General features: G+C 39.8%; 2 protein-coding genes across 9 annotated transcripts in view; one reads left to right on the forward strand and one right to left on the reverse strand.

Moving 5' to 3' along the window:
• Window positions 1-8004, forward strand: part of ZNF366 (zinc finger protein 366) — a 40096-nt gene extending 32092 nt beyond the window's left edge. For both annotated transcript variants that reach the window (XM_005288223.5, XM_005288225.4), the window contains one exon: window positions 2245-8004. In XM_005288223.5, the coding sequence (XP_005288280.1) occupies window positions 2245-2780 (536 nt within the window). In that variant the 3' untranslated portion in view covers window positions 2781-8004. The remainder of the gene's footprint in view (window positions 1-2244) is intronic.
• The window catches only part of PTCD2 (pentatricopeptide repeat domain 2), a 119607-nt gene that overhangs the window by 43558 nt on the left and 50639 nt on the right, over window positions 1-25410 (reverse strand). Inside the window, exon 11 of one of the 7 annotated variants that reach the window (XR_006175823.2) lies at window positions 13863-14632. The exons of 3 other annotated variants lie outside the window; for them this stretch is intronic. Coding sequence is in view for 2 of the 4 variants with exons in the window: in XM_065550139.1 (XP_065406211.1) it covers window positions 14567-14632 (66 nt within the window). In the remaining 2 variants the exon portion in view is untranslated. Of the gene's footprint in view, window positions 1-13862; window positions 14633-25410 lie in introns of those variants that run through there. 3 more of the 7 variants (XR_006175822.2, XM_065550139.1, XM_042855910.2) reach the window with 3 other exon arrangements.

A 25410-nucleotide genomic window follows, 5' to 3' on the forward strand; every position in this document is an offset into this window, starting at 1 on the left:
CATCCTTGTATCTCCATCTTGTCGAGCCTAGATAGTGCAGTAGATTTTCTCTCTCACTGATAAGTTTGGGCCATGGATGGGAGAAAGTTGGTTGGGAGTCAGTCCTGATAAAACCAAGGTGATCATGGTGGGTTGAAGAAACAATTGGAGGACATAGCTGAGATTATATTGACCCTCCTGATTGAGGGTATAGTTCCATTATTTTTGAGTAAGATTTGCAACTTCATTTGGTGGGATTCCCAGCTGTTTTTAGACCATGCAATCGGAGCAGTGGCCAGGAGGACTTTGTTCCAACTTCATGTGGTCAGGAGATTGCAATTTTTTCCTCTCAGATTTTGACCATGCTGTCATGAGCCATATCTTGGTCACTATAAGATTTGGTTATTACAGCGGTGATCTATAAGGGGCTACATCCTTCGGAGGCTCGAAACTGGTACAAGATATAGCAGATTTTTTGTTGCAGTATCTCACAGGGAAGCATTGGGCACCAGTGCCCCATGATCCCCACTGACTGCTTATTGGCTTCCAAAGAATCAGGTTTGACCTGTAAAGCCCCAAATGGTCTAGAATCTTTCCACCTGAGAGACAGCTGGGTCAAACTGGGCAGAGATCAGAGAAGGAACTCAAGCTAGAGCTCCCTGAGTTTACAAGGAAATGAGCATTCATGAGAGTTTTCTCCATTAGGGCCCACACCTTTGAAATCTACTCCCCACCTTGGTCTAAACAATCCTCATTAGTTAACTCTTGAAGAACATGCTGCAAAGCCCGTTTCTTCAAACAGGCATTTGGGCAGAACTGAGGTGGTTGGGGCATGGGTTTCATTTGGGAATCTGGGTGGCAGAGAGATTTTATTAAGTTAGATTTTCTTAACTGGCTTTTTGAGCTAGGTGGAATTTGTTAGTGTGTTTTTAATAGTTGCTAGGATGCCTATAGCCTGGAATACATGATTTTAATAATGTCTTAAAATGAATCAGAAGTGGGTCCTAACATGCAACAGTTTAGCTGACCTGATATTTACAGTACAGGGTTTTCTCCCCCGTGTTTGTCTCTTACAGTACAATGGAGTTTAATTTACCCAAAACTATAAGCAGGTTATGTGCATTTCAGTGCATACAGATTCTTCACCCCCTCAGGCTTATCAGCCATGAAACAGATGAATTTATAAGAGTTTCCACCAGGCGATAAACCCTTTCAAGAAACAAAACCTGTCACACAGTAACTGCTGCATGCATTCTGTGGAAGTTGTTGCCAGGTACGGAGGAAATAAAACTAATGGGTGAAATACTGGCCCCACTGAAGTCCATGGGAGTTTTGCTATTGACTTCAATCGGACTAGGATTTCACTTAATGATTTAAAAAAAAAAAAAAGATGGGTTCAAACTGCAAAGTTGGAATCCTGATTTGAGCTTCCTCACAGTTGGAGGGTTTTTGGATCTGAGGTGATAGTCTGGGCTCACTTCTGTTTTCAAACAAGCAGAAGAGAAACAAACAGAGCAGACGCTCAGGCAAATATTGAGACAAGACAAATATGAGTATTGTTATGGAGAGAAAGAAACTAAGACACAGTTCAAAAATATCATCTGATTATGATTTCCCCAGTAACTTAGCAGAAGTACGGAATAATTCATAGCAGATTTTCAGCACCACTAAATGAGGAAGAGCAAGCTAAATGGAGATGTATTATTTAGAAATGATAAGGTCTACCATTTTAATAGCATTGCCTTGGAAACAGAGTAGCCATAAAATGTGTTAACAGGTTTTTATACCTTTTTTCCTCCCAATAAATGGGCAGATATTAGAACTTTGGTTGTGATGTAGACAATCAAGATCAAGGTGTAGTTAAAAATATGAAAGGGGAAAGAAGTGGGTAAATCTAGTAGCAAAAGTAGTCAACTGGAGGTCAGGACTACTGGTTTTTGTTCCTAGCTGTGTCACTGACCGACTGTGACAAGTTCAATAATCTATTGTGTGCTTCAGTTTACTCATCTGTAAAAGGGTAAGATAGTGCTTTTCTACAGTAACTCTTGGGGTGCCAAGAGACCAATGTTTATTAAGTGCTTGGAGCTAATTGGGTGAAGGATACTCTGTAAGGGCCCTCAATGTTTAAATATTCTGCCATCTCACACAAATTGCATTATTTTATTTTTTTAAATCTAAGCCCAAACCATGCTTTGACTAGAAAGGCAGTATTAAATAAACTTGTTATGTATAAATTGTAACTTTTTTTTTTAAAACCACCATAAGGTTTTGGAAGAGGAAGAATTACGCTGTCCCAAACAGGTGTCTTGAGAAACTTGGAACAGGAAGAGCCTTTTGACCTTTCCCAGAAAAGCCAAGGGAAAGGAATTTCATTTCATTCTGATGGTGAGAGTGCCAAGGGAAGCTCATGTCAGGAGGAAGAGGAAGACAACTGCTATGAAGCAGAGCAGTACAGTCCTGTCATGTACCATCATGAAAACAACAAGCTGTATATGCCCCGAGATCTGTCTAGCAAACCAGACTACGTGGTGAAAGATTTCAAAGAGTCCTACTGTGATGAGAAGGAGGAAATGTTGAGAGAAGTAGGACTGGAGAAGGGGAAAGGAAATCAAGACAAAGAAGAGAACCAAGAGGAGAGAGGCTTTGCGAATAACAAGGAATGCCTGAGCTTTAGACCCTTTGAAAAAGCCAGACTCAGCCATTCTCTCTCTGATTACCTATACTTCAAACACAGGAAGAACAGTTTAAAAGAATTACTGGAAAGGAAAATGGAAAAACAAGCAATGCTTATAGGCATCTAAATTGACAATTTTTAAGTTACACTTGGAAACTGAGAACTAGGCAGTACAATCATGGCTCTTAACATGAATTGTGATTGCCAAAGATTGGCAGCTTGTAAAAGTCTTTCAGGATGAACAAGCCAAATCAATACAGATCATTTTAAGGTAAAAACAATATAAAATATTGTATTTTCTGGTGTAATTTGACTGCTTTGTTCTTCTGATATACATCAACATTTTCATATGTATTCATTTGATATATAAGCAGACAATAGGGTGGGAATCGAGGTTTTATTTCCTTTATCTAGGACAATACCAACTTATACACAATTTTCTAGTTATCAAAAAGCAGTGTACTGTAGTGTTTGAGGTATTAGCTGACTAAAGAATAAATAAGTACACTTATTTCTGCAGGTTTCAAGAGCTCAAAATATGCTAAGTATTTTACAGCATATGCAAAAGTATTTTAAATATGCATGATGAATATACTCTCTGTCATTCATCTCAGAACTAACACAACCAAGAGGTTCTGAGTTATTGAAAATGACTGCTTTAATGCATATGTTTACAGTGGGAAATGGGAAACAAAATAAGATGAAACTCTAATGTCTTGTCAGATGGGCAACAACTTTATAATTCACACTCTTGTGAAAGGACTAGAATTGGTTTAGAGGTAGGGTGACCAGATATCCTAATTTTATAGGGACGGTCCCGATTTTTGGGTCTTTTTCTTATATAGACTCCTATTACCCCCCACCCCCTGTCCCGATTTTTCACACTTGCTGTCTGGTCACCCTATTTAGAGGCCTTTTTTCTGTGACATAGGGTATAGTAATGCTTTGCTGCATCTCTATCAGCATGGGAGCATTTAACAATTCTTGAAATTAAATATCATGGACTGAGCTGACATTTTATTTTATTGTTTGTTCAGGCCAATACATTTGAGGAGCAGCAGCACATTGTATTTGCAAGTTTTGCTATAATTGCACATAAGCAATAAGAGAGAATTAATTTAGTTGAGCACAATGGTAAATTTTTCCCATTAATCTCTCACCTTGATTTTGGAGAGCTGTGCTATTTTGAAATCCAATATCTGAACTGATTTTGTTTTAAAAGAAACATCAAAACAAAATACCCATCGCCCTGCCCAAAAACACCCCACAAAATCACTGGGGTCTTGTTGTACTTCAAATCTCCCTTGATTTGACCCATAAACTTTCTCCCATTAATATAACTGACCAATAGGATCCAGCACTTTCAGGTGATTAATGGAAAATAGAGTGCTACTCGGGCTATTCTTAATAACTCAGTCCCAAATTTTCATCCTTGGACTCATGTCTTATTATAGTGTATCAGGTCCCAGACAGGGAGCACTTTATTTTTAAGCAGTATTAATAGGTATTCATGTAGTATACGTGGAGTACTTTGACAGAGCACCCTATGTCCTTTTTTCTGGTCAATAGTAAAAGCATTTCTCAATGCACATTCCTTTAAATGTAGAATTTTTTTTTTCCAATCAGTGCCCTGGTTCCTGTAACTTTGAAAGATATGGCAAAGAGCCCAAAGCCATACTGTCACTTGAAAAGGAAATGATAACGTTCTAATACCTTTTTAATTAACTGTGTCCTTTTGAGTTTCAAAATCAATAACCTAATATGTTTAGATTTACATATGGATACATATATTTTGAAAAATATATGAAAATGATTTCCCCTTATCTACCTGTCAAGCCCTCAATTTAGGATTGTGTTTTACCCCTGCAATATTTGATGTCTACAGCACATGAATTTGTTACAAGAGACACAACTATTATAGAAAATATGTTCATGGGTTATTAGGAACACATTCTGATTTCATCTGCTTCAAATTCTCAGTCTTCTACCATTAAAGGATACCCTCTTGGCTCATGGAAGTAGTTCTCACAACCTTTCTGTTGGTTACCCGCTACAGGGAAATACCACTCATGTATGGTGTAGCATGCTGGGTTTGTGCAGTTTGACTCCGTAGGAAAAGATATGCTGTCATTTCTGTCCACCTTCCAATGCAAATATATGGGACACAACAAATAACAAAGATTCTGAATGAGGAGCACAAAAATATTACTCCTCCAGGAAACTTAAGGATGGCGGATCTATTTCTATAGTGTAATTAACTCTTTCTGATGTGAATAATTTTAACAATAAAAGCCCGGGTACACCAAATTTGTGTGGAATGCAGGTAACTTTGGGACTAAAATGAATGATGCCACCCAAAATGAGGTACATTTGAAAGAACATAAGAACGGCCATACTGGGTCAGACCAAAGGTCCATCTAGCCCAGTATCCTGTCTTCTGACAGTGGCCAACGCCAGATGCCCCAGAGGAATGAACAGAACAGGTAATCATCAAGTGATCCATCCCGTCTCCCTTTCCCGCTTCTGGCAAACAGAGGCTAAGGACACCATCCCTGCGCATCCTGGCTAATAGTCATTGATGGACCATGAACTTATCCAGTTTTTTTTTGAACCCTGTTATAGTCTTGGCCTTCACAACATCCTCTGGCAAAGAGTTCCACAGGTTGACTGTGCAGGTATGACCTGCAGACATTCAGTGATGGGTCCATGCCCTTTTATCATATGGATAAGTTGTACATTTTTTCATTGTGAGACAATCCAGTCTAGTCATTACATTCAAAAAGGGGCCTTAGGTTTAGGTGTCTATCTTGAAAGCAGTATGGTTGCAGAGGTAGCATGGCCTAGTGCATAAAATAATGGACTTGCATCATCATACTGCAGTTTTGTTCCTGGCTTTACCACCAGACTGCTGGGTCACACTGAGCAAGAACTACAGATGAAGAATGCTACTTAAAAGCTAGGTATTATTATTATTATGTGATAAGAGACAAAAGGTCACATGAAGTGCACCAGTCAAAAGATACAAGACTGCAGCTTCTCACCCAAACACAATCTTATGCAATATGGGCCAGATTTTTTATAGCTCACTACTCACAGTCAGCCAGATTTTCAAGAGAACTCTCTTCCCACGTAGGCACCAAAGTAAGTGACCAGATTTTCAAGAGTGCCCAGAGTGCTGGTGAGTGTTTTTAAACATCTAGCTGTGACTGGAGAATGCTGAAATCTGGCCCTGAGCTCTTCTGAAAATTTGGCTACAAAGGTCTGGATGCTGAATTAGTGACATAACCACTAAAATGTTGGCTGTGGAAAAGGATTCAACAAACTTACATAGTCTTAGACCCCACCAAATGCAATTGCCAAGTGGGCCCTTTGTAAAATAAGTCACTGCAACTACATCAACTTGCCTGGCTGAGTAGCCCAAAGCTTCCAACAACACCTTAATTGTCATCAGCTTTCCCCCTTCCTGCTCATATAATCCCATTTCCCCTCAGAACAACAGTGAGATGCAGTCCTGTAGTTGAAAGGAAAGGATAGTCTTCCCCAAAATGGCATTACCATTTGGGAACCAGCAGTATGGTTTGAAACCTGATGTAAACCCCTCTTCTCACAGCTGTCCCAGAAAGCAAAGACCACCACAGTTTTCTTTCCATGAGGTTCTCAGGCAGTCCCAGTCTACTCATTCCCTCAGCCATTAATCATCCCATGCTAATTCATCTTAGATCTATAAAGCATCCATGAATCAGAGAATGGCAGAGGAATTGCAAACAAAACAATTACTGAGATAATGATAAGGGCATGGCAAAAAGTGACACAAGCAAAGAGATGCAGAAAGAATAGTCCATCTGTAGATGCCTCCATATTGCAGGATATAGTGTAGCTGGAGCTGTGAAATCTGCCATACGTGGGTCTAAAGGAACAAATTAAGAAGAGTCTCCATTGTGAAATACCTTGCTTTTCTTTTAATTGATCTTCACATTATTTACATTGCTATTTTTGAAGGATGGATATTAAGAGTCTTTAATAGTTTAAAAATTTCTTGTAGAAATAAAAATTGCACTGACAAGGAAGGTCTTTTCCAGATCTAATTTCTATGTGCTCAAGTTTGATCATCTGTTCTGCCTACAGGCATGGAACTGCTCCAGGTTTAGATTATAAAGGAGGCCTACAGTGCCAGGTGGCACAGGAAGCTTCACTTTATTCATTTTCTATAATCTGGACCTTTATAAATGTATCAAATTTTTAAAACGTTTTAGAGGATGCCTCGATGTGGCCTCTACCTGATTCTCCCAAACTGCCTCAGTGGCCACTTTGGCACAGTAGGTCAAATTAAAGCTCAGCTATCATGAAAGCTATAGATCCAATTAGGTCATACTCGTTTCCTTGGTTATTATTGGAATCTGATTCCACCCTTCAGAACTGATTAATAGTGAGTTCAAAGTGTCTACAAATTTACTTGACTGAAATTCTTTGCAGAGCACTTGCTCAAGGAGCTCCATAGAAGTCTCCTGAAGAATGGTAGATTGGCAATGTCATCAGGAGTGTGGGCAGGAGTGGGGGCAGGACACATATAAGTTATAAGTAGGTAGTTTTATTATCAGGGCAGCACTGGGATGTTTGAGTTCTGCAAGGTACTGTACAGAGCAGAGTAAGCAAGCAACAAATTCAGGTGTCAAACTAAACTCAGGATGAAGAGCTATGGCACATCCACTAAGAAATTTGCATTATTGATAATGTGCTGCTGCCTGAGCAAGCATTGAACTTTGCCTTGAAGAATTTGGTAACATCTTTTATGGCCTCAATTTTGCAGGCTGCTGAGCATCTCCTAGAAGGGCTTTACCATACACTTCCTGGCTTTTATAACATGTTAGCTATAGCTTGTTTATCAGACAGGCCAAGTGGTCTTCTCATGCTGCCACCACAGTCCTCTTTTTAGAGCTCTGTGCTGGTTGTGTAGCCAATTTTCTAATCTCATAATTCATCTGGTGCTGCTGGACTCAGGTGCAGCTGGTGTATAATTAAGAAGTGTAATGTAAGTACTGTATTTATTATGCCAAAAAGTATTTAATAAAGTATTAACATGTTTTTTGGTAATAAGTTGTGTCTGCTTAGCTGAACAAGATGTAACAGAGCTAACATTTTGTACTCAGAGGATTTGGAAAAAATATTGCAGTAGATGTTTATTTCCTACAGAATGCTGGTTTGCTATTTAAAAACAAAAACTCAAAAGAATGAGCCAATTTAAGTTGTAAATGTTCAGCTTGCGGCATTATATCTCGATAGCAAAAGCAGTTCACCTGAAAATAACATGTAAAATGTATTTTGTTAATTTAAGCAAATAAAGATATACGGAAGATGCTGCTGTAGTTCTTGTTAAACCATTGAAACCCACCAAGAAGTAAACAACTAAACATTTATGTTGTACAATAATTCACATAGTGTACTTGGACCCTGATCTAACAGGGAAGGGCCTCACTTTACTCCACAGTGACTCCTCCTGGCCACTGAAAGTATTAGAGACTCTCTGACTGTTCTGAGAGCCAGAAGCACCATGGTTGTGATGAGACACCTACAGGAATGGAGGAGAGGTAAATGGGGAGCAAAGGGAATAGGACTTTCAAAATTCCTTCAGATATGTGGAGCACCTCATCATCACAGACTGCAGAGAGAAAATTATACAATGCTGTTATTATTTAATTACTGATAACATGCTCAGCCCTGTACAAGACACAAAAGAAAGACAGTCCTTACCCCCAGATAATTTACAATCAAAGGTTCAATCCTGCAGACTTCCACACTTGCTTAAAGATAAGGTTAAAGTATGCATGAAAGTCTCTTCAGGTTCAAGGCCTAAATAAGTAGACTAAGCATGGTTAGTGAAAATGCCCTGAGAAACCCAGAGGATGGTTATACTGTAAACCATCACTTTAACTAGGCTATTAGTTTTTCTTTTTTTCTGGTGGGATGCTGAGATGAGAGGATTTTTAGAGACCAGGGTTAGTGCTTGCAGACTTTGCAGAGCCTATTTAAGGAGTGATTTGAATGGAGAGTTGGCATCTGTCATGCTATGCACAGAGAGAGTTCAAACAATGAAGGAAAACAAGAACAGATATGTTTGTGTTCTGACTGTCAGAGGAATAAGTTTATTCTGTGGTGATTTAGAAGTCTAATATCCCTTAAAATGTGGGACTTATGCATATGATTCAACAATATAAATCTAGAGATCTCATAGATCAGAAGCAAAACCTTTTTTCTAATTGTAGGTAACCAATACGAGCATTATAAACTAGTTCTGCATGTGGAGGAAGATATGCCTCTTTGATAGCTGGGGAGTGACCTAGTTCATTCCCTTGTGGCTCAGTATCAGTGGCTCTCAACACTTCCTCTTCGCTATATGCAACAATATATTTTAGAAAAAATTATGGTTGGCCCTTTTCACAATTTTCCTTGTAATTTTCAGTGAAAATGAACTGGGTTCATTTGTGTCTTCAAACAAATAAAGAGGAAATGAAAGAGAAAGAGTTTCTCTTAGTTTCCCCTAGGGGGTTGCTATGTTTGCAGTGAAATGTGGGAAAAGTCCTGGGATAGCTACAGTATTGTCATGTAGCACCAGAAAAACAAAAACAAAACAAAAAACAACAACAAAAACTGTCAGAGGAAACTGTCTTTATACCAAAAATAAGAAAGGTGAGGACACTATTTAAAACAAAAACAGTTGCATTTGTTGACTATCTTAGCTGTAGCTATTGCAAAAAATGCAGAAGGATAGTCATTATTGAGCACAACAATAATTACTGCCAGTGTCATTACAAGTTATGAAGGATCAAAGCTTCACTAGGTTTAAATCTCGGCACGTGCAAAACATGCACATAGAGTTGCACTCCTTCATGTTCATTCACTATTGCCCCACTCTCTCGCACAGCTGCATGTTAAAGTACCGCTGCACCCACATTTTTACAAAGTGACAGTGGCTGCAGTTATTTTTTAGAATTTGGTCCAAAGGGTATGTGAGTGTTGGCAAAGTTGGTATTTGCATGTAGTGCAACACCTGGTAGAGAAGATTGCTAAAAGATTCCTATGCAGTAATATCTCACCACAATCCACAAACCTTTCAGATGAAAATCCTCCAAAGAAGGAATAAATGAGAAAAGAAAAAAAGAGAGAAAAAAAAACAATACCTTTTAGAATAAGCCTTTTGGTCCCTGCACTACCAATGGGTGTCTGAAATGAATTGTCTGTTCAGGGTATGTCCTAATCCTGCAACAGACTCCAGAAGGGGATCCCTGCACCTTCATGAAGCTCCATGAACTTCACTGGGGGTCTGCCCACAGTGTCACTTGTTGGATCGAGATTTTAAGGAGCAAACTCTTCTAGTGTAAATTAGCACAGCTTCACTGAGTACACGGGCACTGTGCCAATTCACACCAGCAGAGATTTTGGCCCTAAATTCTTTGGGGCAATGTCTTACCTATTATGTAAAATGTTGTGCACACTGCTGGCACTCAATAGCAAAACTAACAAATAATTGAGATACTAATTAACATATCTAGACATAGGATTTGGTAAACTAAAAGGATTAAGATTGATGATAATAAGCAGGCTGTTTTTACCTTTATGGGAAAGTACTATATAATTTAATAATGATGAAACCAGTTATTCTATTGAAGTTAGGGTACTACAGAAATTAGTATAAAAAGCGTGGAGATACGTTGGGGTTTGGAGGAAGAGGACATTGAGTATCCATAAAGATAGGACAGAAAAACATTTTAATACAAATTATATCTTTCTATGGAATTCTACAGGTTAGTTTAAAAACTCAACAGAAAAGCTATTCTCTATTAAATTCTACAGGACATTTTCATAAGCATATAACTATTGATTTATTTTCCTGAGCAAGATCATTTTTAAACTCAGTGTAAAACACATATTTGTGTGAGAGAATTAATTCCCCAACCATCCAAATAAATATAAAGAAAAGCAATGACAGAATCCTTCTGTAAGGAAAGTCGCGGTAAAATTGAAGAAGGATTATGCACGCTATTTGGAATTCTATTAAAATGATACTGAAGGAACTGTTGTCCAAGATGGTATTATTTTTGAAGATGGACGTGTACATATTAGCTGGGAGCTGGAAAAGAAACTAAATCCTACTGGACGCAAAAAATTTCAAAGTTACCCCCTCATGACAACGTGTATTAGATCAGTTATCCAAGATTCTGATTAAGCAAAGAACTTTAAGCACATGTCTAACTTTACGCTTGTGTGTAGTCCCATTTAAGCCACTGGAACTATTCACATCCACAAAGTTAGACACATACGTTTCTTGTGGAAATCGGGACCAATATGTCCAGCGTGTCCTTCTAACTTTGGAACTGTATTTCTACATTTTTGATCTCCACACAGCATTAACCCATCCTAATACCTGTACTCTGCTGGGTTAATAAGAATGCCTAGGTTTTTGTGGCTACAGAAGACGCACTGTAATAGAGAGTAATATGAAAAATAACACATGTCGTTTAGGGACAGAAATATATCTACATGACTTGCATTAGGATTCAGTGAACTCCTTTTCTCAGTTCCTCATAATCATATATTTCTAGAAAATAGAGTTGTCCAACATTTTAAATCTGTATTTGTGGTGCTCCTGAAAGATCTAATATAGTAACTAATTTTCACACTGGACTACCTTCTGCATTCTGATGAAAATTACTGGTAGTAAGCAATTAGTCCCAGGCCTTTTTTGGCAGCTGCTGCTGCTAAAATAGTAAAATATAATTTCTCCTGCTTCTGGTTCCTTTTTTAAAGAAATATTTCCCTTTTCCATTTCACTTTCTCATATTATCTGTTTAACAGTTTGCTGCATGAGACACTTACTCAGCTTTCTGTAGAACACAACCACTCCAAAGTGACCTATTCTTGACCCACATCTGCATTGTCATTTGTATTCTTTGCATGTGAATTCCATAAAGTACCGCTCAAGGGAAGAGAACACATCACAATAGTGATGGACAATCAGACAGTATTACAGAGACACTCCAATATTCTCAAGTACCAGCACCAAGATTATAGCAAACTAGTTCTGATTTAAAGTGAGACACAAATTTAATTTTTTTAGGAAACTTAGAAGGAGTGTTTTTTTTACTATGTAGGTTAAAAGAACAAGAATGTGTGACCACAAATACACAGTGCAAGATTTTGATTTGTAGTATTTGCTCATATTATAAAGATTTCTTCTTTTGTTTTTAACATATCCATACCTGAGTATATGGGATAGTTTGCTAAAGGATCTATACATTTACAATGCACCAACAGTATTCCCACATAAATTGGATTGATTAAAATTTGTGCAAAAAATTCAGACTAGACTAATATCCACCATAAAATACACTCAACTAATCAGGGCTGCTAACTGTCCCCACATCCCATTCATACCATTCCATGGCAAAAGCCTGGCAAAATAGTTAAAGTCAGCCAACTCAGCCTCTTGGAACAAGGGAGTGAATTAAATTCCAGTGTCAAGGTCCCTTTTTTGAAAATAACATGCTCCCTCCTTGAGCCAGAGAATGTGTTGGTTCAAGCACCTGAACTGCTGTGGTGTCACAGATGGATAGTTTCAGTGACTGAGATATGGGTGGTCATGCCTAGCAGTCAGAGCTGGAGTCAGTGGCCAGGTGCCAGAGCCAAGGGTCAGAGCCAGATTACCAGGAATGAGACTCTGATATTCTATGATTCTAAAGCTGGGTCTGAAAAAGGAGCTATTGCAGCCATAGACAAATGCTTTGAGCAGCCACTGAACTGCTGCTGCTTCTAGGCTTAAGAACCAGACTCTTCCAACCAACAAAGCAGTGTAGCCAATCAGGCACCCTACTACAAGCCAGCTGTGCTTGGTAGGTTGCCCGGAGCCTAACAGAAGGAAAGCATTTTCATGTTATATTAAAGGTGGAGACAGAGGCAGATTACAGTTTTGTGGGGACCTGGGCCAGAACAAGTGGGGGCCTTCCCCACCCCTTCTGCTTGTAGTCTCTTCCCACTACCCCTGCCGAGGAGCAGGGGCAGGGCATGGGGGCTTCCCCTGCCCACCTACCAGGGAGTGGGGTTGGGGCACTGGGGGCTTGCCCTGCTCCGCCCGCCCAGCGCTCCTGCCGGGGAACAGAGCAAACCCCTGAACCCCAACCCTGCTGCCCCCTGGCAGGTGCACCAGACAGACGGAGTGGGTCAGGGCATGGGGCGCCCATTTTTATGGGGCCCCCAAATTAGCTGGGACCCCTGGGCACAGGTCCTATTGACCCAATAGCTAATCGGCCATTTGGTGGAGAGGGAGCTTCACCTTTCCAACACTTCCAATTACGATCTTCTATTTCAATTGTTTATAACTTTGGCAAAATCCAAACAATTCAGGCTGATTTTTTTTAATGCTAGATCATTGCCTGAAACTACTACTTTTTTTTTTTTTTTTTTTTGGTGGAAAGTTTGAGCAAAAATGGTGTAGCTATTTTAGAGAACAAGGCTGATAAAAAATTAGGTCATTCTGCAAATTTTAATATTTTTGACTCATTTTTTGAAACGCTATAACACCTCCATGATTTGGAGCAGGATCTTGACATTTGACAGAGTCTCACCCTCAAAGCCGTCCTTAGGATTTATGGGGCCCTACACAGTATTATTAAACAGAGGCAGCAAAGGATACCGAGACGCCCGGCGCGCCTCATGGCGGCAGAGTCACAGTTCCCCGCAGAGACCCCCACACCCTCTCCCTCACGCAGAACGTGCGGCGCCGGCGCGTTCGGCTCTGTGAATATGGCCCCTGCCTAAGGAGACTGCAGTGCATGCTGAGTGTGCGGGAGCCGACCGGCTCTTACCTGCTGTCATGGACGATGTGAAGCTCTCCAGCCCACCTCTTCTGCATGTGGCCCTGCCCATACTCCACCCCTACTCTGTCCCAGGCCCCGCCCCATTCTGCCCCATCCCTGCCCTCTTCCCACTGTCTCCCTCCCCTCCCCACCCTGTTCACCCCTTTCCAGCCAAATCCCTGAACCCAAATGAAGCAAATGACATTTGAAGAAAAAAAAAACCCTCTTCTGCCATTTCTTTCTAAAGAAAATGAAGCATGTTTTCTACTGCATGCCAGATGGTGAAGACTGGACATGCAGAAGGTATGTAATTAAAAGCACTAAACTTTGGAATAAAAAATGTCAGTCACAGGTTTTTTGATATACCCTGAAGTATATCAGAGATTTATTTGCAAAAACTTTGTAGTAAGGGCGAGTCAGCTGTCTTGCTGAATACAACATTAAATATTATGGAATACATGATGCAGCTCTTCTCTGTTTTACATTTTCTTAATCAGTATTTCTAAGCTGATTTTATATTTTAAATGTACTCTTAAGCCTTCATAAAGTAATCATTCCAGATTGAATGACATTATTGAAAGACATTATTTTAAATTAATCAGTCACAGAGGTTTAGTGTTCATAATAATGTTCATTGCTTTTAGAAAAAGAAGAACAGGAGTACTTGTGGCACCTTAGAGACTAACAAATTTATTAGAGCATAAGCTTTCGTGGACTACAGCCCACTTCTTCGGATGCATATAGAATGGAACATATATTGAGGAGATATATACACATACAGAGAGCATAAACAGGTGGGAGTTGTCTTACCAACTCTGAGAGGCCAATTAATTAAGAGAAAAAAACTTTTGAAGTGATAATCAAGATAGCCCAGTACAGACAGTTTCTGAGCCATTACAAACATTGATTCTATCTCCCTATTGTAAGTATGCTCACACTTCTTATCAAATCCTGGTCTCCTCTTCAGGCACAAAGAGAAACACTCCAAATAAATTCCACTTCGTATGTTTTGAAGTTTCAGAGATGCTCTTCTGCTTTTGAAGTCTTATTCCTGATTCCCAGAGTCTCACACATCATTAACACTGCTCTCCAGGGGGCATGAGTCATCAATGCTTTCTTCTGAGGCTGTCTCCTAGTAGAAGCAATCACAATCAGATCTCAGTCACCCTATGGCAGTGACTTGTAGAAGTCACTCTAACTACAAAAATGTTCTAGGTTTCCATCCTAGCTGAGCAAGTTGTTTTACTGATGTATATATTAATGTATAGGAAATTCTATAATGCTCATTACCATGGCATCTCTTCAGCAGAGACTTCACAGGTATTTGTCCAATTTGTTCTTAAAAACCTCCAATACTGGGGATTCCAAAACTTGCCTTGGAAGCCTATTCCAGAATTTAACTGTCCTTAGAGTCAGAAAGTTTTCCTATTATCTAACCTAAATCTCCTTTGCTGCAGATTGAGCCCCTTCGTCTCCTATCCTCAGTGGACATGGAAAACAATGCATCTCCATCCTCTTTATAACAGCCCTTAACATATTTGAAGACTTATCAGGTCACCCCCTCTGTTTCTCTTCTCAAGACTAAACATGCCCACGTTGGTTTTTATTTATTTATTTATTTTAAACCTTTCCTCGCAGGTCGTTTTCTAAACCTTTTATCATTTGTTGCTCTCCTCTGAACTCTCTCTAATCTGTCCACATGTTTCCTAAAGCGTGGTGCCCAGAACTGGACACAGTACTCCAACTGAGTACTCATCAAAGCTGAGTAGCATGGAACACTTATCTCCTGTGTCTTACATACAACACTCCTGTTAATATACCCCAGAATCACATTAGCCTTTTTTGCAGGTAGATCACATTGTTGACTTGTTCAGTGTGTAATCCACTATAACCCCCAGATCCTCTTCAGAAGCACTGTTGCCAGAAGCATTTATTCCTATTTTGTACCTGCATATTTGCCTTTTCCTTCCTATGTGTAATACTTTGCACTTGTCTTTATTGAATTTCATCATGTTGAATTCAGACCAATTTTTCAATTTGTAAAGATCATTTTGAATTCTAATCCTATCCTCCAAAGTGTTTGCAATCCTGCCCAGCTTGGTGTCATCTTCTAATTTTATAATCACAGTTTCCACTCCATTACCTAGGCCATTAATGAAAATGTAGAAAAGTACCAGACCCAGTACTGATTGCTGCAGGACCCCACTAGATATGCCCTCCTAGTTTGACAGCAAACCATTCAGAACTACTCTTTGAGTATGGTATTTCTACCAATTGTGCACCCACTTTACAGTAATTTCATCTAGACCACATTTCTCCACTTTTCTTATGAAAATGTTATGTGGGACTGTGCCAAAAGCCTCACTAGAAAACAAAAAACAAAACAAAAACAACCCCCCCCCCCCCCAAGATATATCATATCTACTGATTTCACCCATCTAGAAGGCTAGTATCCATGACAAAGCAGGAAATTAGGTTGCTCTGGCATGATTTATTCTTGACAAATCCATGCTGGCTATTCCTTCTATCCCCTTATCCTCTAGGTGCTTACAAATTGATTGCTCAATAATTTGTTCCAATAGCTTTCCTGGTGTCAAAGTTACATTGATTTACACTTCCCAGGTCCTATTTGTTCCCATATTTAAAGATAGGTACTATGTTTACCCTGCTCCAATTGTTTGGGATCTCATGTCACACATGAGTTTTCGAAGATAATCACTAATGGTTCTGAAATTACTTCAGTTAGTTTCTTAAGTCCCTCAGAATTAATTTCAATAGGCCCTACCAACTTGAATACAATTAGTCAAATATTTTTTAACTAAGGTTAAAAGGGTATTGCCCTTTTGCTGTTCTATGTCTTTCTAGCTCCCCCACCTTCTCTGTAGTCCCTCCTTTATAGTTAGCTTTGTTTCCTCCACTGGCACAGCTGTGCCTCCATGATGGGGAGCTCTGGCAGCTGCATGTGGGTGTCGCTGAGCTGTTTGCCTGCAGACAGGAGAGGCTCCCCTCCCCCTCCTGCCTAAGCTCAGGATGGGGTTTGTAGACCCCATTACATGCTCTTTCCCTATTTTGGAATTTCTTTATGTGTTCCTTTCTTTATTATCTCACCTATTTAATGATAGGGAATTAGAATTTTTTTAAAAAGCATGTCATACATTTCATAACCTCCCAGGGTAGAAATCTTTCACAGTGTAGCATGAATACTTTCAGGACCAGTAAACTTTTCTAAGTACTGGTCCTGGATCAGTGATCAGAGAGAAAAAGCTCAATTTAGTTAAACTTAGTTGATTCCTTCACCCTTTCTAGCTTCCCTCAGCTAATGTTAAGTAATATTTTCATCCAATGCTAAAATAATTGCTTATAGGCATCATATAGGAAAGTGATAATCCTTTGGGTATTATAGGTAGGACTGATAGCACCACCTATTAGTAAGGTTGCCTGATATTTTCCATTAAAAGACCTTGTTGTCAGTTGCTTATAACTTTGCCAAACTTTAATCATTTGGGACGAACTGTTCTCTGTTGGTTGACTGGCTTAGGATGATTTTTTTTTTTTTTTTAAATTTCAGGCAAAATGGTTCAGCTATTTCTAAGAATGAGGTTATGAAAAATACATTTTTCCCACATTAAAAAATTCTGGCATCCTTTTATTTGAAAATCTGTAGCACACAGCTCCACGTAACACCCCTCTCGCCCCCTCCTCCAATGTTTTGGAGCAGAATTTGAGATTAGGCAGGAGGGTGGCCTTTGTGTCAGGGATGTAACCTTGTGCCATTCCTGTGAAAACCCACCCAAATTTGGCCAAGTTGAAAAATCATAGTTTGCACAAGCTCAGTAGAGAGTTCTTAGATTTTAGCAGCTAAATTTCTCCCAAGATTTGGTCCACACTGGGCATGCTCTAGCCTGGAGCTGAGCAGGACTTTTGCTGCAATTGCAGGTCTGAGCTGCTATGAGCAATGATAATATGAAAACATAATGTGATAATATAATTAAAGACTGTATCATAATGCATATGTACAAGAGGACCAAATTAAGGTTGCACAGGCAACCTTAATTCTAGTGCAGGGGTTCTCAAACTGAGGGTCGGGACCCCTCAGGGGTCATGAGGTTATTACATGGGGGGGGTCGCGAGCTATCAGCCTCCACCCCAAGCCTCGCTTTGCCTCCAGCATTTATAACGATGTTAAATATATAAGCATTTTTTTTTAATTTATAAGGGAGGTCACACTCAGAGGCTTGCTATATGAACGGGGTCACCAGTACAGTAGTCTGAGAACCACTCTTCTAGTGTAACCCACACACCTTCTGGGTGTGGTTTCTGTCCCATCTAGTGGCACTGAGACCACTTAGAGAGAGCGAAAAAGAGATCGAGTCTACTCTACAGTCTTATCTAATAGCCAGGTAGCTTTTAGCTCATGCGGTAGAGGCTCATTCATTTAGCTCCAGAGATCGCAGGTTTGATCCCGTCCGCCGACAACTGGGGTCTGTCAGTGTTACAAGTGGGGACTTGTCTGGTGCTTCCTCAGCTAGGGGAAGTATGTAACCCACACACATTCTGGGTGTGGTGTTCTGTCCCATCTAGTGGCACCAAGACCACTTAAGAGCAGGGCCACCCAGAGGATTCAGGGGGCCTGGGGCAAAGCAATTTCGGGGGCCCCTTCCATAAAAAAAAGTTGCAAACTATAGAATACTATATTCTCGTGGGGGCCCCTGCGGGGCCCAGGGCCTGGGGCAAATTGCCCCACTTGCCCCCCCCCTCTGGGCAGCCCTGCTTAAGAGAGAGAGAAAATGAGTCTGCTCTAGAGCCTTAGCTAACCTCCAGTTGGCTTTTAGGTCATGCAGAGTAGATGATCAGGCACGAAGCTCCGGAGGTCCCAGATTCAATGCCAATGACCGGGGTCTGTCGGCATTACACTAGCATTTCTTAACTTCTGAATGCTTGACTTTACAGCTTTCATAATGTCGCATTCACATAGTTTTTTAATGAGTAATTCTACATAAGGCCATGGCTGCCAGCCTTTGTTGCTGTTGTTGGACTATCCATTGCAATGGATTTGGTGAATGATTAAAATACCTCTCACCACATCATGCTCCATTTCTGCTTTCTGTGTCCATTTCTTCTCTGTTCGTTTCTCCCTCAACTTGTTTATTCTTCTTTCTTGTAGACAGATGCTACTGCAACATCCTCTCTCCAGGCAGAAAGTGGAAAGTGATCTTCCAAGTCAGATTGTAAAGCTAGTGCAGAGAGTGTAGGTGCTGGAACTAGGGGTGCTGGGGATGCTGCCATACCCCCTGGCTTGAAATGGTTTCCACTATATACAAGGTTCGTAGTTTGGTTCAATGGCTCTCAGCACCCCCACTATACAAATTGTTCCAGCACCCCTGGCAGAGCACTGTTAGAAAAGATACCCAACAACCTCCATTCTTTCCTGTCCCAGGAATCCAAGAACATGGTCTGGTTCACTATTTAGGAGAGTAACGGTAGCTTGAAATTTGCTGTGGATTCCACAACTGATTGCACCTTCCATCCTCAAATGACAATTTTGACTCCCTCACCTTTCACTATGCCAGGGAATCCTTTTTAAAATGCTGAATCCACCACTGCATAAAAATCCACCATGACTCAAGAGATGATTTGTCACCATATTGAAATGACAACACATGGAAAACTAGGACAAAAATCTCTTCTCTTTTTCCTAATGCTATTAAATGCAATTATAATACACAGAGGGGGATGGGGGAAGCACACTAGAGTATTGATCATCACTCATTAAAGATAAAATGAGTCTTTCCATTGTCTTCAGTGGGCATTGGACTGGGCCTTAAAGCAAGCACCAGTTTGTCTTATATACTGAAAATTAAAATGACTCCATGAGCTATTTGTCCAGAAGCAAGAATTATTCTCAGGATGTACCAATCAAAGAAGCTGACTGGCCATTAGCATCAGTTAACTGATTGTCCATTGGACAGTTTAAATAGAAAATGGCAGATGAACTGTTTGAACTGCAATCAAAGCTGTCACCTAGTCCACACGAATTCAGCCCTGTTAGTCTAAGGAAGGGATGCACCTGACACAGGTGTCCCTAGACCTTTAAACTCTGAATGGCTGACCAGCTGCCAGTTAGCTATTTACAATGGAAGATAAAACAAAATTTCTGACAGGCAAACTTCCTTGTCTTTCTATTCCTATTTCTATTCTATCTGAGCTGAGCAGATTATGATCTGAGAACACTGTTGCTCCAATGTGTGGCTAGGAAGCCTTAAAGCAGTACAAAATAACTCCGACACAGTTTAACATTGGCTGTTCAATTTTAAATGGCAAACAGCCAGTTTGCTACCAGTTGGGTTGTTCACACTGCAATAGGAAACAATTTTCCTGACATGCAAACTTCCTTCTCTCTGAGCAACAATTCACATGGTCAAAGATTCCAAATGAGAAAAAGAACAGTTCAACCTGATCCTGGCTGCACTGCTGATCCTGGCTGCACCAGCTGCAAGTGAATGGGCTGTAGCCAGAGCTTCCTTATGACCTGGAGATCAAGGGCTACTGTAATAGCCCTTTGGAGTTGCAGGCATCTATCACTGGTCAGAGTAGACCGAAGGTTGCTGTAACTGGCCCAGCACAGAGCAGCCTCAGTACGTTTCTGGCTGCACTTTCCCCCTCACCTTTTCATATACACACACCCTAACCATGGCCCGACAAAGTCACGGGACCTCCTTGTCAACTTCCTCCTACCGCTGGCCAAAGTAGCCATCTATAAGACCAGAGGATCCAGTGTACATAGTGTACTTGGATTTCCAGAAAGCCTTTGACGAGGTCCCTCACCAAAGGCTCTTACGTAAATTAAGCTGTCATGGGATAAAAGGGAAGGTCCTTTCATGGATTGAGAACTGGTTAAAAGACAGGGAACAAAGGGTAGGAATTAATGGTAAATTCTCAGAATGGAGAGGGGTAACTAGTGGTGTTCCCCAAGGGTCAGTCCTCGAACCAATCCTATTCAACTTATTCATAAATGATCTGGAGAAAGGGGTACAAAGTGAGGTGGCAAAGTTTGCAGATGATACTAAACTGCTCAAGATAGTTAAGACCAAAGCAGACTGTGAAGAACTTCAAAAAGATCTCACAAAACTAAGTGATTGGGCAACAAAATGGCAAATGAAATTTAATGTGGATAAATGTAAAGTAATGCACATTGGAAAAAATAACCCCAACTATACATACAATATGATGGGGATTAATTTAGCTACAACTAATCAGGAAAGAGATCTTGGAGTCATTGTGGATAGTTCTCTGAAGACGTCCACGCAGTGTGCAGCGTCAGTCAAAAAAGCAAACAGGATGTAGGAATAATTTAAAAAGGGATAGAGAATAAGACTGAGAATATCTTATTGCCCCTTATATAAATCCATGGTACACCCACATCTTGAATACTGTGTACAGATGTGGTCTCCTCATCTCAAAAAAGATATACTGGCATTAGAAAAGATTCAGAGAAGGGCAACTAAAATGATTAGGGGTTTGGAACAGGTCCCATATGAGGAGAGATTTAAAGAGGCTAGGACTTTTCAGCTTGGAAAAGAGGAGACTAAGGGGGGATATGATAGAGGTATATAAAATCATGAGTGATGTGGAGAAAGTAGATAAGGAGAAGTTATTTACTTATACCCATAATACAAGAACTAGGGGCCACCAAATGAAATTAATGGGCAGCAGGTTTAAAACAAATAAAAGGAAGTTCTTCTTCACACAACACACAGTCAACCTGTGGAACTCCTTGCTTGAGGAGGTTGTGAATGCTAGGACTATATCAGGGTTTAAATGAGAACTAGATAAATTCATGGAGGTTAAGTCCATTAATGTCAGAGGGTGGAGATGGACAGCAGGAGAGAGATCACTTGCTCACTACCTGTTAGGTTCACTTCCTCTGGGGCACCTGGCATTGGCCACTGTCAGCAGACAGGAATCTGGGCTGGATGGACCTTTGGTCTGACCCAGTATGGCCATTCTTATATTCTTATGAGTACCTTTTCCAGACCTGAAGAAGACCTCTGTGTAGCTCAAAACCTTGTCTCACCAATGGAAGTTGGTCCAATAGAAGATATTACCTCACCTACCTTGTCTCTCTAATATCCTGGAACTGACCCAGCTACAGCAACTTTTGTTGCCTGACAATTTGGCATCCCAGTAATCAGGCATTGACTAGGTAAATACTGGCAGCTTTGCAGCCTTATGCCCACACTTAAGGCAGGTGCTTAAACATTTTCAGGATCAGGGCCTTACTTACCATTACAGTGTTCTGGGTAGAGTTGTGCAAACACTTCCAAGACATTTCTGTGAATGGTCGCTTGACTATTTCAATGAATGTGCTTTAGCCAGGCATATGAGTCCTTTTTAATTTGCTTTCTGTGAATATTTATGCAGCACAAATAGGGGTGGGGAGGTGAATTCAAAGCTAAATGGGCAAGTACTCATAGAGACTACATTTGTTTGTGAAGTATACAATATCTTTCTGCAATATTCACTGGATTCTTGTAATACCTCATACATAATATAATACATATATCTGTGCTGTACATTAGCCTTACCCGGGAGAGGTATTATACTGGATCTGTTCATTGTAAGAAGTCCAGATTTTTCTAATCTTTGCAGTTTTCTGTGCTTCAGGTCAAAATAATTTAGATGATGTGTGGTGCAATCTAATCTTATTGAACAGAACCAGCTTCCACCCTTTAAGCTATCACTCGCTCCTTGAATTTCTATGACTAATAGGGGGCATGTTTCTGGAATTTCCCCTTCCCCCTTAATGCACTACAGTTCATCTAGGACCTTGGGTCACTTATAGCATTTGTTTAATTTATTATTTATTATTTATTATTGCTGTAACAGAGGAGCTGTTCCATATACCATAAGACAACCTATTCTCTGGAAAATCTTGCCCAGGTGTCACTACAAGAGATACTTCCAAAGCACATCTAAAAATTTCATTCTGCCTGCAACTCTTCTACACAGGACAGTATTATTTACTTTGCCTAGGCCACAAACACATACTCACAGACTCATCTGTCACATACTATAACTTGTCATCAGCACTGATCCAGCTTTACAGTAATCAGTCATTTGCAACAAGTGAAAGAAGTGAAATTGCTTTGATGTCAATCTCTAATGGCAAATAGGTGCATACTTAGATTCTTGGGTTGGTAGTGCACTTTTGTACAGCATGAACTCCAGTTATTTGACAAGGCTTAATATGGGGCTCAGTCACTTAAAGGGGCATATATTTAGTTTTCATGTGTATTTTATAAAGTACTGTTCTATTTTATTAGTAGTATTTAGGCTTGACAGAATTGAATTTTTTTTAAATAATTTCAACAAATAATATCAGTGTTCATTTAAAAGCATTTCTTTCTAATTTTATCCATTTATCCATCACAGTTGTAGGAAATTATAGGGCAAGGGTCAGATAACAATTATTTTAGTGACAATAGATGTTAAGATTCAAAAAGTTAAAGCTTTATAACTGTTAAAACACAAAATGTCATTAGCACATATCAACATATAAAAAGTAAATACAAACTCTAATGAATTCTCAAGCAGCATTTTTCTTACTTTGCCTATCTGTAAATTTCAATGATTATTGATGGAAATATTTTTCATGGGTTTGTATGTGTACAGTGATATTGATGTTTATCAACATTTACCAATAAACATCTAATCCTTCAAAGCCTCGTAGTATTGTATGTAGGAAAATGAATCCTATGACTCTGACCCCCACAAATAACTGGATGTTTAACTCCAATATTAGTGTATATTGCTCTTATTACAGAAGTCTGCTGTTCACTTTTCCCTTCTGTAACAGCCACCAGTGACAGAGGTATATTATGGCTCTTGTGATTAAATCATGTGACCTGAAGTCTCCTATATTGATGTGTATGTTTATTAAAGAACAGGCTGAATTCCTTATAAAACTAAGATTTAGCCCTTGATCCTGCATTGTGACTGCATAGGCAGAAAGCGGCTCTTGCTCTCCGTAGAGACCCATTTATCTTTCACTGTACAGAGCTATGTGCATCTACTGTGTTATAAAACTGATTAATAATGTAACAACTATAAGCCACTGACAACTAAAGTACAATTGCTTTTTATCCTCCATTTCATAATTTGAAGCATCCCACAACCCCAGCCACGTCACACAAGACTGAGATTCTATTTCACTGTCATTTCCTTCTATTTAATCTAAATGTTCCCCCTTTTTGTAGTAATCTGAAAATCATTGGGATAAATAGCAGTTATGACAACCTGCATTTCACAAGCACAGCAGATGCTACATTGAGGCCAGGTATCCATCTAATTCAGCTCATAAACCACACAGCATCAGAGCAATGGGGTATGAGATTACTTATTTAAGTATTTAAGACCTAATTACTCTTCTTCACAGTAAGATGTCTCAAAGGTTTACGGGTATTAACTGGTTTATAGATATTTCATATAAACAATATCAAACACAGGAATGGGATTTGATTGTCCTCCCACTTACATCTGTATAAATTGGGCATAACTCATTGGAAGTCAGTGCAGTTACTCTGGTGTAAGTGAGAGGAGAAGCAGGCCCATGGATTTTAATCTGACTGTTGTATTAGCAAGAAGCGGGACTTCGTTCTTCGATATCTACAAGTACATGTTTAAAACAACATGCAGGGATTTTGCTGCATATTTCTCACTGGCACTTACAGAAGTTGTGCAGAAAAGTTCCTGGGCATCACTTTTTAAAATACCCATCTGAATTTTTGTCAGTAATTAGAGATCTCTCCATCTTAAAAACATAAGAACGGCCTACTGGGTCAGACCAAAGGTCCATCTAGCCCAGTATCTTGTCTTCCGACAGTGGCCAATATCAGGTGCCCCAGAGGGAATGAACAGAACAGATAATCATCAAATGATCCATTTCCTATCGCTCATTCCCAGCTTCTGGCAAACAGAGGATAGGGACACCATCCCTGCCCATCCTGGCTAATAGCCATTGATGGACCTATCCTCCATGAATTTATCTAATACTTTTTTGAACCCTGTTATAGTCTTGGCCTTCACAACATCCTCTGGCAAAGAGTTCCACAGGTTGTGCGTTGTGTGAAGAAAGACTCCTTTTTTTGTTTTAAACCAGCTGCCTATTACTTTCATTTGGTGACCCCTCGTTTTTGTGTTATGAGAAGGAGTAAATAACACTTCCTTATTTACTTTCTCCACACCAGTCATGATTTTATAGACCTCAATCATATCCCCCCTTAGTCGTCCCTTTTCCAAGCTGAAAAGTCCCAGTCTTATTAATCTTTCCTCATATGGAAGCCATTCCATACCCCTAATAATTTTTGTTGCCCTTTTCTGAACCTTTTCCAGTTCCAATGTATCTTTTTTGAGATGGGGCAACCACATCTGCATGCAGTATTCAATATATGGGCATACCATGGATTTATATAGAGGCAATATGATATTTTCTGTCTTATTATCTATCTCTTTCTTAATGATGCCCAACATTTTGTTCACTTTTTTTACTGTCACTGCACGCTGAGTAGATGTTTTCAGAGAATTATCCGCAATGACTCCAAGATCTCTTTCTTGAGTGGTAACAGCTAATTTAGATCCCATCATTTTATATGTATAGTTGGGATTATGTTTTCCAATGTGAATTACTTTGCATTTATCAACATTGAATTTCATCTGCCATTTTGTTGACCAGTCGCCTAGTTTTGAGAGATCCTTTTGTAGCTCTTCACTGAGTTTGGCCTGTCCATGTATATACTCAGGGCTATAACCGAGGCGTAATGAGGGAAAATGCAACTCCTTTTTAAAATATGGAAATCAATCTATTAAATAGGCTTAGGAAGACGAGGTCCCTTTGTCACTATAAAAGTTCTG

Source organism: Chrysemys picta, chromosome 6, assembly GCF_011386835.1.
Source record: "Chrysemys picta bellii isolate R12L10 chromosome 6, ASM1138683v2, whole genome shotgun sequence".
Classification (NCBI taxonomy): Eukaryota; Metazoa; Chordata; order Testudines; family Emydidae; genus Chrysemys; species Chrysemys picta.